The sequence below is a fragment of the Athene noctua genome, chromosome 3 (genome assembly GCF_965140245.1).
Source record: "Athene noctua chromosome 3, bAthNoc1.hap1.1, whole genome shotgun sequence".
NCBI classification, from domain to species: Eukaryota; Metazoa; Chordata; class Aves; order Strigiformes; family Strigidae; genus Athene; species Athene noctua.
This window is the reverse complement of record NC_134039.1, coordinates 70,745,291-70,759,744: the sequence shown is the minus strand read 5'-3', so window position 1 is coordinate 70,759,744 and position 14,454 is coordinate 70,745,291. Positions and strand designations below refer to the sequence as shown.

General features: G+C 35.0%; 1 protein-coding gene across 5 annotated transcripts in view; it reads left to right on the top strand.

Annotated features, from left to right (window-relative positions):
- TBC1D22A (TBC1 domain family member 22A) overlaps positions 1-14,454 on the top strand; it is a 212,827-nt gene that overhangs the window by 47,206 nt on the left and 151,167 nt on the right. For all 5 annotated transcript variants that reach the window (XM_074903258.1, XM_074903257.1, XM_074903254.1 and 2 more), the window contains one exon: positions 4,729-4,843. In XM_074903258.1, coding sequence (XP_074759359.1) covers positions 4,729-4,843 — 115 coding nt within the window. The remainder of the gene's footprint in view (positions 1-4,728; positions 4,844-14,454) is intronic.

Genomic DNA, 14,454 nt, shown 5'->3' with positions numbered 1-14,454 from the left:
CTTCTTGTCAGTGCGATCAAGGCATTGTACAAGTAGATCATCACTGCTTTCTCATTTAAAAAAACCCAAACACAACAAAAACCACCCTGCCACCACCCCCCAACCCCTGTCCATACCCTATGGCATCCACTTTTTCTACTCCAACACCTTTTTTTCTTCCCTAGTGAGTAGTAAAGAAATGGATGGAAAAATTATAGAAAGCTTGGAGGAGTGAGATGTGACAACTGATTTAGCACAAAACCACAGTGTAAAACAAAGCTGTAGTTCAATAATATTTGATTATTTAAGAGTGAGTGGTCTTCAGGTACAGAAGAATAAGAATGTGAAAAGTGTGGGTAGCAGAAGTCAGTGGGATAAGGGGAAATTTAGGAAGTATCTGAGTTAAAGAAGTGATAGAGATCTGATTTAATTTTTACTGATCCATCAGTATCCTGAACTTTACAGAGTCGCAAGATCTTCATGTGTTAGATGTTTTCAGAGTTCCACTGTTCTCATGAGTAGACATCTGGGCTACTGGGAGGGTGAGATTGTATGTTTTTGCCTCTGCTCTCTGTCTGATCTAAGAGAACAAAGGCCAAGTTGCTTGATGTCATCTTACAAAGACTAGGGCAAATAATGCTGGAAGGGTCATAACATCCAACTTATCCATTGTTTCTTCCTTTCCCTTTCTGGGTTTTTGGAGCCCTACCTTAGCACAGCCTAGTTCTTTATCCTCATAGGGGATCCCTTCCTACTCACAAGAGCTCAATGCAGACAGAAGCCTTGTGTTGTTCCCAGAGCTGACTCCCTTCTGGGGAGCAGGAAGATGTTGCTGGTCTCAGGTGAGCAATTGTCACTTCCCCTTTTTGAAGGCGAGATGGCAAGAGCTATAAAGAAGAGAAGGGAATTAGAGTATAGGTCAAAGACAGGTTTTAAAGGGTGGCATTATGTGCAATACTGTTATTGTGCATATGATGGGTTTTTGTACACATTAATTTTTGATGATGCAGAGATTTAGAATAATGATGCCACCATTAGGAGTAATGTCACTTAGAATGAGGTGAAGACACTGTAGGTGACAAAGCTGGAGAAAAATGCTAGCGAAAAGTTCATTATGTCTTCTGACTTCAATTTTCAAATGTTACTATTCCAAGATTTTTCTTCTTTTTGGAGTTATTTGAGTCTCTGTTCCCCAAGAGCTTTTCATTACAGTTCATAAAGCTGTTTTAATTTCTTATCTGAACTTGGAATTTGGTTTATGTAATGTTTCAGTTTAGAAAAATACGGTTTTGAGTCTCATGTGTGGAAAGCACTCATTATTATATGTTCCTTTTTTAAATGTGTTTTTTTATGGGAGTTACATGGATCGTGGGTGGGGAGGAAGGTAATGTTGAAGCGATGACTTAAAAGGACTGAGAATAAATAAATAGTGGCTCTCAAAGAGGAAGAGAGACAAGTTGAAGGTCTTGCCCCATATAGTTCAGTCAAGTTTATTTTAAAGACTAGTGACTGTAAGTTTAGGTTTAATAAAGTTGATTAGTTTGTGTGGAATAGTCTGTAATTTATTATTAATCTCTGTTTTCTCGTTTACTGAGTTTTGTTGAAATGGACAGTACATGTCTGTGTATTTTCCCTCTATGCTTGCATAGTATGGGAGAAGTAATTTCAATGAAACAATACCATTTAAAAATAGTTTATAAATTTGTCTCTACCCCCCCACCTTAGAAAACAAAAAGCAAATTCTTGAAAGCTTTTGTGATTAGAGCTTTGGGGGTTTTGGAGTTCCTCTGAGGTGGCAAAACCCATAATAAATTCAAAGTTTTTATTTAAGCTAATGGATTCTTCTTTTTGTGTATATGAATATAGTTCTTACTGTTATGATGAATGAGAGTTCAATTCAAAAGAATAATTGATTGGTAATGACATCTCATGAAATGTAGTGATTCATAGTAGAAAAGCAATTCCAGTTTCTGTTGCTGGTTTAGAAATCAAGAAGGAAATCTTTGGGGAAAGTGACCTTTTTAATGAGTCCTATTTGAATACAGTGATGAGTGCTGTATAGAAGCTTAAATCAGTCTACCTTTCAGGTTTTTGGTGCTTTTTTTCAATTCAGAACAGTAAATGAAAGTTTATGAAAATGGCTAGGAAATTGAAAACACTATTTCAGTGTGTATTTGTTGAATTTCTGATTAGATGCTTTTAAGGATATTAAAGTTGATATGTCAATCACCAAGTGATCCTTCCTGCTCAATATTATTAAAAAAAACCCCCAAAGCCAAACAAAAAACCCATATACTCTCCCTCCCCCAGTTTTCATATCTGGATTTTCAAAATGCTTTGAAATCCATAGGCACCTCAATTTGCAATGCAAACTATGTATATTATCAGGTTCTGAGGAAAGGAAAGATTGGTGGTACAAATTTGCAGGTTGATTGACTTCAGACATGCCTTCATGAAAAACACTATTGTTATAGTTTGTGCAATGCGTATATCGATAGCTGTTAGTTACTGAACTATTGATTTTTTTTGTTTTGTTTTTGCTTCTCATAGTGCATATTGTGTAATCCCATCACACCAGGAGTTTTTTGTTTAGCTTAGTGCATGAAACCATTCTACATTCAACAATTGCTACTTAAATAGGTTTTTGTAGTCACCTCTATCTGATACTTGTTTTCGAGAAAGTTATTCGTATTTGCGGTGTGTTAAACATGCCCATTATTTGAAGTGAAACACAGAATGATAACGCTGATAATACTGAAAAAGTCATGTTTCTGAAACTAGAAATGGCAGCTGACAGAAGCAGAAAGGATGGCTGTGAGCTAATTAACTTAGATAAATTTGCAGTTTGTCAATAATAGTAAAAATATGACATAAACAACTGTAATTTTATAAAGATAAACGGAAAAGGAAGCTGTAAATGGCAGAATTTGATAGGCAGTGAAATGCCACTGACTGTTGCTTGATGGGTGGAGGTTGGTATTTTTTCAGTTTAATATGCACAACATATTAAAAACCATGAGGTGGCAGGACTAGCTCTAAGAAGAATTTATAACTACAGGATTTTATGTAGAATTTGTTATGAATACCTCCCTTTCTCCCCAATCTTTGCCTAAAACTGAAATCACCCTGAGCAAAAACTGAATCTTAGTTGTAGCTGTTAGAGACGAGATGTGAGGTGCTTGTGTTGCAGTGCCCACCAAGGCTTTTCATACTTATTGTTGGCAGTTCCCTCGTTCTGTGGATGTTCAGAATGCTAGGGAAATGCAAAACCTGGAGATTAAGGAAAGTTGTTTCTCAAATGAAAGCCTGTGGGAGAAAGGTGGATGTTGATATTTAGGACTTGTTTTCAAAGCAAAAGGTACAAATGTCTTCCAGCTTCAGATAGCTCATGTTCAGAAGCCTGCGATGGGACTGTCAAGGACCCGGATGTGAGTCATATATGCCTAGAATTTCCTTACTTGAAAATGACTGCAAGAGGGCTTTTAAAATAAAGAATAATATTTTATTTAAAATGGAATTAGAATAGTCAACTTCTTAATCTAACAAGAACTTGAAGTGAGATTGAATAGAAATAATACAACCTTCATAAACTTAATTTCCTCACCCTATTACATCCTTTCAGGGCAGGTCTTTTACAGACTTTTTTGAAGCCTGAGCATTCATTGACCTCTGAGGTTGCAGTAAGCTATGCAATTTCCTTTGGGGTCCTTTCAAAGTCTCTCATTTTTTTATTAGTGTTGAGGCCTTATTTTAAGAGCGACATAGTCCTTTGGTTTGACCTCTCCTTTCTCTGCTCCACTTACCTGACTCTACATTCTGGCTTGCTGGGCAGACCTTCCAGGGAAAGAAGAAATGTTCTTTTGCTTCAGAAGATTATACCTGCTTGAGTACCTGTAATTAGGGCAAAGTACATAGCCACTTTCACTCTGCTACTTATTTGCAGCATTTTAAAGACATGTAGCACATACAGAAGCAAATAGTTGAGAGGAAATACAGCTCGTCACAGACCTAAATTGTGTCAGAGATAAGTTGTGAGATTTCCCTGCTCCCACACTCTTCTCATGCTGTCCTTCCCATGACCAGGTATTTTGTGGCCTTAGGAGCTTTTGCACTTCTTAGGTAAAGTACGGTTTACAGAGCTGAGATTGTGAAGTTGTGTGATATGGCAAGCAGTTGCCTTATGCTTACATTTCCTGATTATTTTTTTTCCAGATCTTTTATTAACCAATAGACATGTTTCTGATGTCTGAAACCCTATGCTGCAGTATTAGGCAAGCTTCACTATCACAGAATCTTTTTTTATGGACATGTTAAAATCTAAGCGATATGAAGTACTTCTTTCTGTTATTTAGGAATGAATAGAATACTATATTGATAAAATACTAATTTCAAAGGGGTGAAAAATCATGGGAGGATGATTTAATATTTCTTTAGGAAAGAGGAATTTTATTGGAAAAACTCCAGTGACTAAATGCTACCTTGTTGTAACTACTGTATGCGAATTATATACTAGGTTGGTTTTAACCTGTGCCAATACCCTCAGAATGCTTCCTTTTGAAGAACTGAGAAGCTTACTTAGCACTGGAAGTTAATTATGAATACCAGTGTCCACTTAAGCTTTTGTATGCATGCTTTTACACTAGTAACTGTCTGATATTAAATTTGTCCTTGTATAATTTTCAAGTGCCTTGTTTAAAATGTGCTCATCACTTGATAAATTATCTCATAGGTTCTTTAACTCTTTTTCAGATCTTTGAAAGAATTTTGTTTATCTGGGCAATTCGTCATCCAGCCAGTGGATATGTTCAGGGCATAAATGATCTCGTTACTCCTTTTTTTGTAGTCTTCGTTTGTGAATATATAGGTAAGATTTGTCTTAATACAGAATTATGAATTGGTACTAGTTTTGGAACAGCATCTCATTTTAATCTGAATAATGATTTTGGATGAGCTAATCAAATCATAATTTGATATATTAATTACAAGAATTTATGATAAAATTCTAAATCTGTATAGTTAGCTTTAAATATATACTGAGAAGCAATCAGACTTTAAGTAGTCAGTGGAATTCAGGAATCTCTGTTTTTTATTTCACTACTGCCCTCATTCCCCCCCCCCCCCCCCCCCCCCCCAAAAAAAAAAAATAAAAAATCAACCAAACCTCTGTAGAAGTTGCAGACAGCGTTATCTGGAAGCTGGGGAAAGAAACACAATGTAGGATTTGCTTTTAACTTGATTTCTAGTTAAGAAGTGTTCAGCACTCGTGATGCTTCTTTCTGCATAGGTGGTTTTATTCTCTGTTTCTCTCTCTCTTCTAATTCACATTTTTTTTGTGAGAACTTCTGAATTGTACATACAAAATAATCAGGTGTTAAAAACCAAAACAAAACAGCAAACAAACCCAGATGACAATGAAAAAAACCCCACACTAAAACAAGAAAAAAAACCCCCATGAAACAAGGAAAGCTTTTAGATGAATGGTGGGGAGATTAACATAGAGGGAACCTACTAAACTAGATCTATGACTTGAAGGAATGGCAACCTGGAATTAGGGTCTGAAAGTTAAGGCAGCACCAATCAAATATTTCTGGTTAAGAACTCTACTCTGCTGTGACTTACAACACTAGTAGCAATAGTAGTGTAAAGAGCTGTATTTCTCTTGAGTTTGTGGCCTTATATGTAAGTATGCTTTTTGAAAACTTTTTTATTTGGCAAACTCTGATATTGGTTAAATGCTCATCTGTTACTAGAACATTATTCATATCTTAAATTTATAGATTAGTATTTAAGTCTTTATAAAAAAGAGTATGGCTAATCATTACTGATAATTCATTACTAATTTGGCTATAACTATGGATATAAAAGATAAGGTTAAACAGTAAAAGTGACAATGTAAATCTGGCTTGAATTAAAACTGTTTTCCTTGTATTTCTATTTGTCATACATACATACAATGAAAATGCACGTATATATGTAAACTTCAGCAATGCATTGTCATCTAGCTACTTCAGTGAGGCTGTGTATAGTGAATTCTTCCTACCTTCTCTATGCGAGATATCAGTTGGTGTCTTAATCCAGATTGATTATATTTAATGAAGGACAGGTTATCCTTGAGTGGATGATAGAGTATCCATTTACTCATTTGCATGACAACACCTCTGTTACTTTGTTCATTTCTTGTTTCATAGAGGGATATTTCATTGCTAAGCAACTAATGAGAACTACTGCTGCCTTCTCCCTAATCATCTCTTAACTAGGGTAGAGGCCTACTCCTGAGAGTACTTGCAGTTTCTGCCTTTTACTCCCTCATTTGAAAGATAATGAAAATGATCTTAATGATCCTAGAACAGTAGGGTCTTTAGTAGACTTTAGGGTTGTTTAATTGAAAGAAGAAGTTCAAATGAGATGTGATTAGAGAATTGATATTCCATGTTAAATAGACCATTTAATTAATATGGTAAATAAATTTGTCTTTACCACTAACTTATATTTGGTGACCCTGGTGATTGTTAACGTATTTGCCAGTTTGTCAGTATTTTCATATTGGAGAGCATAGCAGTTCCAGTAAGTGTCCAGTGAAGAAAGGCAAAACTCAAAAGCTAACAACTATAAAAAATATTTTGCCACTGAAAATGTATGAAACTCAGAAAACTGTATTCTGAAAGCTCATTTAAAAGCTAATATCGATATAATAAGAAAAATGTCAAAATGAAGGTATTTTCTTTAATATAGTAGTGGTCCTGGCTAAGTGCTAAGAGCAGTTATTTCTCCCAGTGATATATAAAAACTTTCTGAGATTTGTCTTTAAGTAAATTTTTGATTTGAGTCTTTCTAATATATTCAAGTTACGCTGAGTGATGTATTCAAGTCAGAATGAGTAAGAATGTACGTTTTACTTGAACTGGAGACGGATACATTAAATTTATGAAATACCTAAAAAATTCTGATATTTGTAATGAAATTATGGAAGGTTTTAAAACTCAATCTGTGAATTGTGCTTAAGTAATTTAGGTAGAAATAAATGCAGAATTGCAGGTTTCCTAGCAAAAATGTTTAAGCTATTAGTGTATTTAATATTTATTCTAGTAATATTCTTTATTTATCTTAGATTTTAATTCTTGATCTGATTTCTTGCTCTGATTTTAAATGAATATTCATTTATACCTTAAATTGCTTTATTGCTTTATTTTAACTATTGATTTTCGTATTTTTCTCAATGTAACTGAAGCCTTGTGTTGCATTTTTGAGTCACTTGGATCCCGATTCATGTCATGTTTTATTTTAGCTCTTTCTAGAATTAAGAAAGAGATTCTACAGGATTATTAAAGATTAATAATAAATTATTATTAAAAATGCCATTAATAATAAATCTGTGCTGATTAGATCATCTGATGGTATGTCCTGATAATGTTTACACACAGTTGCAGTTTTGTCAGGTATTTTGTTGGGAGGAAAGCCATGTTTATTACAGCTTTATGACAACTAAGAGTGCCCTTAATCCTTAATTTTGCATAACAAGTGTATGATGCATTGATTCTAGTGATGGGAGTCTTTCTGTTCTGAACACATACAGAAACCATTTGGAAAAGTGTTTTTAAAGAACTTTTGAAGATACAAATGACATGTATGGAAGTGATAATTTACTTGCCTAGTAAAACTTTTTTCATTCAAATCTGAATGCCAAAAAGTAGGTTTGTGGATCTTTTTATAAGGACCGAAGTCATAGATGTTTTGATGGTTTAGTATGGACTGAAGTACCTAATTTCAGAACATAGGTTCACACATTTAGAATAGATTGACTGACGGAATTTAGAAATTGAATATGGTAAATGATGAGAGCATTCTTTTAACCTTTTCAGCAGTGTAAGTATGATGAAAGTGTCATTTGGTAATGTCTCATTAGTTCCCCACTCTTGAATAGAAGCAGAGTACTGTAACATTTTCAGCAAGATAAAACTTGGTTGTCAAACCAAGTCAGGAGAGACACAACCTCAATCAAAGAAAATTTCAGAGGGAGTAGATACCGGCCCCTAATGTAATGAAGTAGTTTCAGATTAGAATTTCTGGTCTAAATTAGGAGACAGAGGAATTTAAAACTTAGGTTTCTCATACAAGGTGATTGTGTGTGTCAATCTCAACATTTTTTCCCTGAAAAATGCTAGAGATCTCTAAGATTATTCTGTTATAATATAACAGCTTTTTTTGAATTTCAAACACAAGTGGTATGGGAAAACTATTTTGTGCTTACTTCTAACTTCCTACATGACACAGCAGTGGTCTAACACATGTTGTCAGAACAAATAGTAATTACCGTCAGGGCAGTTTTCCTGAAAGCTCTGTGTCTTGGTAGTGCATTAGTTTGTGTCAAAATGAATCTCATCCATTTGGATGCAATTCCAGAGGCATTTTTGTTAGTAAGATTTACTATGTGACTGCTCACTGTTTGCTGACTTAATGTGGACAAGGAAATTTTGCACGGGATTGCAAGTCCTATTTCAAGTTGCCACACATGTTGCTCTCATTGTAGACCTTCCTGTTGCTCTGAGTTGCTGTTGGTCTACAATGTTTCCAAGTATTAAATTGTGCTGCACAGTTGCTTGTGTTTTCTTGCTCATGGAGTCAGCTATGCTTCACTACATCTGACATTTCAGTACTACATCTGCATTTCAGTAATTCACTGGGCTTTGTGTGTAGAACTACAGAGAAAACCTGGATTTGCTCACCATTGAGAGAGATGAAAGCTCAAGAGAAACACCATTCATAATAAAGATGCATGTCAGGCCATTTGCTGAGTAGAATGGCTGTGTCAAATCACTTTGAGATCCCTAGCAGTGTTGGATCGAGAGAAAATTAGGAGTTAGTAGGAAGTCAAGGGCAGAAAATGAACACTATCGTAGCACTTCATCATTTTATGTCAGGTAAAGAACGTCAAGAAAAATGAGGCTGCTGAAGACTGAAATGGCGATTGAGATATTGTCTGCAATCTTCTTGTAATAGAGGACCTTGAGACAATTTGAGGATGTTTACAAGAACTCATGAACGGAAAACTTTGGAAAGAGGTGTCTAAGCATTGTAAGTATTGTACTTGTAATCTTAAATCCTTTTATAGAAGGCATTAAATGCATATTCTGTTACCTAGTGTTTTTTAAGTTGATACTAGCATGATTTTGTGGAATAATTAACCCAGGTCCAAATCCTTATGACTCTGGGATGGAATTTAGTCCCAGACCAGTATTACTGTGAGAACATAAAGGTTTGTTGCTTCTGGAAAAGCCATCATCTGCCTCTGTCATCTGCCTCTAGCTCCCTTGCTTACCTTTCTTTCCATTCCCTCTTGTGTCACAGGAAGTCTTCCTGTCCTTAAAATGAGATTTCATACTACTTATTGTCATCTTTCCTTCCTTTTCAGGATATCTGCTGTGAATTACTAAATTTAAAACTTTTAATTTTGGTTTTTCCATAGTTTGGATAGTTGAATGCTGCATCTAAAATGGTTATTTTCATAGTATGATTGGAGTAGTGTCTCAGAGCATTGTATCGTGGCTGTATCTGCGGTGATTCCTCAGTGTTTGTTTATAAAATGTGACAGTGTTGTCAATTTAGCAGAGACTCTTTTTAGGAGAGTTGTAATTTTTATGCAGTAAGTAAATTTAGTTAAAATGTACATAAAACTGAATTTCTGAATGGTGAAGCAATAAGCCAGAGAGCAAAGAGTATTAATCCACTGACTCTAGAGAGCTGCTAGAAGATTTTCTCGTACTTACAGAGTTAGAATGTAAAATTTTGTTCAGCATGCATTATTTCCTTTACAAGACTAACCTGAAACCTTGATTGCTGCAGTATATAAATTAATCTGCAATAATTAATCCTACTATCTAAACACCTAGATCTTTCTTACTCAGTTCCACCAATTCACTAGTCTTTGGAGAATTATGAATAGGGCTTGTGCATTGGGGTTTTGAGGAGATAAAGTAGGAAAGATGTAACATAGTTGTAGTTATTCTATGTAGAAGAGACTGAGTGAAACCGAGGAGCTATAACTGGATTTTCTCTCTCCCAGGCCCTTCAAGTGGTTGGAGACTGACAGAATCATCATTGCTGTCTCCTGGTTTACCAGGAAAACAATACTGGAAAAGCTCCTAGGACAGAGTGCTCAGGAATACGAGGTATTTCTTCAGTTTGAGAGATGAAAATATTTTTATTTGCAGTTGTTGTACGCGCTTGAACTTTTCTGAGAATTTTGGCATTACACTTTGTAACAAACTTCTGTTTTAATGCTTTGCTTTGTTGAAATAAATACCTTTTTGAACAATACTGTATTAAAATGTTTTTATTTACACATTTGTTTGAAATGACTTATGAAACTTTTGCAAACTAAATTTGCACAAAAGCACTAGCATGAAGCATAAATGATATCTTAACATTTTCTTGCAAGTTGTAAAAGTATTAAAAAGATGTTCCCTCATTGTTTAAAACCATTTTAATACTTAAACAAAAAACTATTAAAAATAATTTAAATCACTCTTCTGTCATATGAGAATTCAATGCCACAAGTTCCATTTGATCACTTTAAATTTTCTCTCCTTAATGCAAGTTACCAGTAGTGTAGTTTCCAGGTATATTTCAGTTGCTGCTTCTTAGTATTTTCCATGGCTTTTTACAGTAATATTCATGACCTCAGTGAAGTTGACTGAAATTCTCATTAAAAATATTCTTTGAAATATTATTTGAAAATTGAATGAAATCTTGTTGTCTGTGTGGTTTGGATGGGCACGGAATGAAGACAGCTTACAAAAAACTCTTTTGAATTAAAGTCTTGAAAATACTGAAAACCCAATTCCATCTTCTACGTAAGTCCAGAAAACATCATATGCATTCCTCTGTAAAAGGTCTGCAACATAGATGAGCTGCTTGGCGATCTGAAACTTTTGACTTACCTGTCAGTTCTCTTTGTGGCACTCTTTGCTTTCATAAATTATGAAACACGCAGTATATGCACACATACATGTACATAACTATGACATGACACAGAAATTGTTCAGCATTATCTTAGCTTGCTTTGAGATAACTGCTCTTCACTTTCTGAATTTCTAGGAATATGCTCCCTCACTCTCACTCTGTTGTCCAGTGAAAGTATTTAGAAAGTGGTGCAGAATAGCTGAAGACAGGGAGGACTCTGATTAAGATAAAAAGCATTTGCATTTGGTTTTAGATATTGGTGATTCCTATTTTTCACCATGGAAAAGGTGAAGAAGGTCCACAAGTAGAGAGACGTGTGTTCTGCCTGTGCACAGTGCTGAGGACTTCTGTAGCAGTCTGGCTGCACTGATTTTGACTGCAGTGGGGAAGCAGCTAGAAATGATAGGTGCTGAAAGAGAGAGTCCTAACAGGATGTTTCTTAACTCATTATTAAATAGACTTTATGGAGCTAAATTGTGTTGTATCCTGTTTGTTTCTTATGATTTGGCTTGTTCTACTTTATTTAGTTAAAATTTAGTTTCTTTAGTTTTCTATTTTATTTGTTCTACTTTATTTAGAAGCTTCCTGCGACCCTTTTATAGGTCTCATTTCCTCCTTGCATTATCTGTTTTATACCACCTAGCAGATTCCTCAGTTGGAATTCACCCATTCTTTTTGTGCAGAAAATACTAATTGCCCCATTTTTAAGTCACTGTAATTTTAGACTCTGATGTTTGTAATCCTGTTATAACTGATCTTTGTGAGGAAGCAGTAGTGTATTCTGAGAATTTGTAATCACATTAAGATATGTACATATCCTTCTGTAATTCAGAAGGTTATGGGTTTTTTCCTGTTCATTTAAATATTTTTGGGTTGTAGTGAAAAAAAAACAAATCTCCTTCAGGTAAGTTATATCGCATCAAAGGAGATAAAAATATAGACCTAAACTTTAGTGCTTTAAAAAAATGTTATCACTCTTTTGAAGCACTTGGTTAGATTATATTTTTAAAGGGTTCATTTGTTTTTATGTATGTCTCACTTAAGAAAAATGAATCATTCACAATATCTGAGCAATTTTCTTTATTAATACATAATGTAGCTTTTGCATGCCTAATTGGGCAAAGAATGTACTCTTTTACATCCTTCTATTCACTTTAATCAAGGAGGAGAATTCATGTGAAAATAACTAGCAGTGAATTGGCTCAATTGTTTGTCAGCTGTCAGTGCTTTCTATAAGGTACTGCTCTGTCTAGGGCTGGTTAATGAAATAGTGTATTTGGAGGTATTGCAAACTGTAAGGAAAATTTGGATAGTAATAAGAGAACAGTTTGTGAAGGGTTAGTGAATGAGAAAGAATGAAGGAGGGCAAATATGTCTGCAGGACTTGAGGAATTGAGCGAATTGATGAATAGGGGACCAGTGAACTATAAATTGCCTTTAATCTTTTGTTCCTTTTGTTTTTGTGTTTGAATATTTACTCTAATTATTTACCTGGACAAATTCGTCTTTATCTTTCAGCATGACTTGTTGAAGTATTAATTTTTTAGTTGTGGTTTGACTGATCTTGTAGTGAGCACTTAGTTCTGTCTTAGAGTTATCATAACGTTTTTAATTAAGGATTATTTTTTCATGTAGTTAAAATAGTAAAAGCCCTAATGAATGTAGTTGAGCCCAGGTATGTACTTTGTGTGTGGCTGTGTTAGAGTTTATTCCCTACTGTTTTTCTGGAGTTGCTTAACCTACTGGAAATCAGTGGTGGCATTTAGTATCAAATATATGAGCGAGTCTGTTTGCATAAGTTCTCTCCTAGTCTGCTTTGGTCAAAATGAGGTGATTTACGTATTTAATTAGTGGAGTACCAACCCAATTAGTGCTACCGGCATTTCTTGGAGTATAGTAACATTGAAAATGTATTAATAATGAGCAGCTGAGCACACATCTACAGGTAACTGTTTGGTGTGGTTGGGTGATGGTATATCACCTTGTATGTTTTACTTTTCAATATATTTGATTCCCAGTAAGGGTTTGGAGCTGTGTGAATTAGATTATGTGCCGTAGAATTCATCTTCCAGATCCCATTTGCTGTTTCAAGAGGTCAATGTACCCTGCTTGTTCTAGCTTTATTTCACTGCTCTTTAACGGTGGAACTGCATATTTGAGTATTTCCAAATCAGGTTTAGTTGGACAGAAAAGGGTTTGCTTGCCATGTGCTTAGATCACACAGCTAAATCAGGGCTCGCTGCTGTCAAGATGGGTAGATTTGCTTTCTCTTTTCTAAGCCCAAACATGCATTTCTGTCTTCTCTCTTTGTTGAACATTGGCTTTTCTCTGGCACAGTGGATCAGTTCAGTTAAACTGGCAGGAAAATAGTCCTGTAATGAAATGAGAACAGAAAGTTAAATTATTCATCTTGAGGATCAGAGATGAACATCAGCGCTGATGTGGGGATAGGAGCATGTTAGGGAAGAAGGGAGAAGCCAGATCTCTGTTTAATGACAGGTAGCTCTTAGACTATTTTAGCTGTATTATTAAACTGCATACTCATTATAAGTCTTGGTGAATTCCATCTATTTTTTGATTAGCAAGTTAGAGAGCACTCATAAAAGCATCTCAATGGGCAGATGTAGGGTATGGCCACCTGCTTTTCTACTATTTTTACTTTATAGTACTCTCTTGAATGGCCATGATTTGTTATAATAGACAATACTGTTTTACAAAATCAATCCTCTAACTCGGTGTTTCAATTTTGATTTCACTGTCTTCAATATACTGTCAGATTTCCAAGCTAATTATAACAGTTCATCTGAAACGGTGGATGCATGGTGGATGTGTGGTTGCATCCAGTAGATTTCTTGGAGAAAGATTTGAGACTGAACAAGTTTTTATCAGTAACTGTCATGACCAAGCACTGTGAATATATGGTTTCTAGTTGCCAGTTTCAACTTCAACGCTAAAATAAAATAAAAAAGAATTTGATACATGCACTTTTTTTTAGTCCCCTGAAAGCCTAAGCTTTGTCATCTTTTTTTTTTCCCCTATCATATTTAGAATTGTTTTTAATGTTACTCCTGTTATGTTTTCTATAATCTTAATTCTTTTTTAAGTGGTTCCATTGATCTTTATAACCGAAGTGTTAGAAGTTGTATCATACTGATGGGATGGAGAAAATAAGTCCAGTCACCTTCATGACCTCCACTGAAACAAAACTAAGTTCTTGACAATCCATCCAGTTAGCCACACAGATTGCAGAATCAAAATTTTTACTCTCACAAACTGGAACATATTTGAATAAAGTATGAATAAAGTGTGGGCTGTGATATCTTCTTTAGTTTGATTACAGATGTATAGTAGCCATAGCACTGGATATTTAACTCATAAGAGTGTGAATAGTTGACGAAATGGGATGTACTCTCAGCTTCACTGTCAGGGAAAAATTAGCATGTTTTACTTTTTTGTGGATACTTTTCAGAAAGGTTCCTATCTGTTTGAAGGGGAATAAGCCTAATTAAAGTGAGA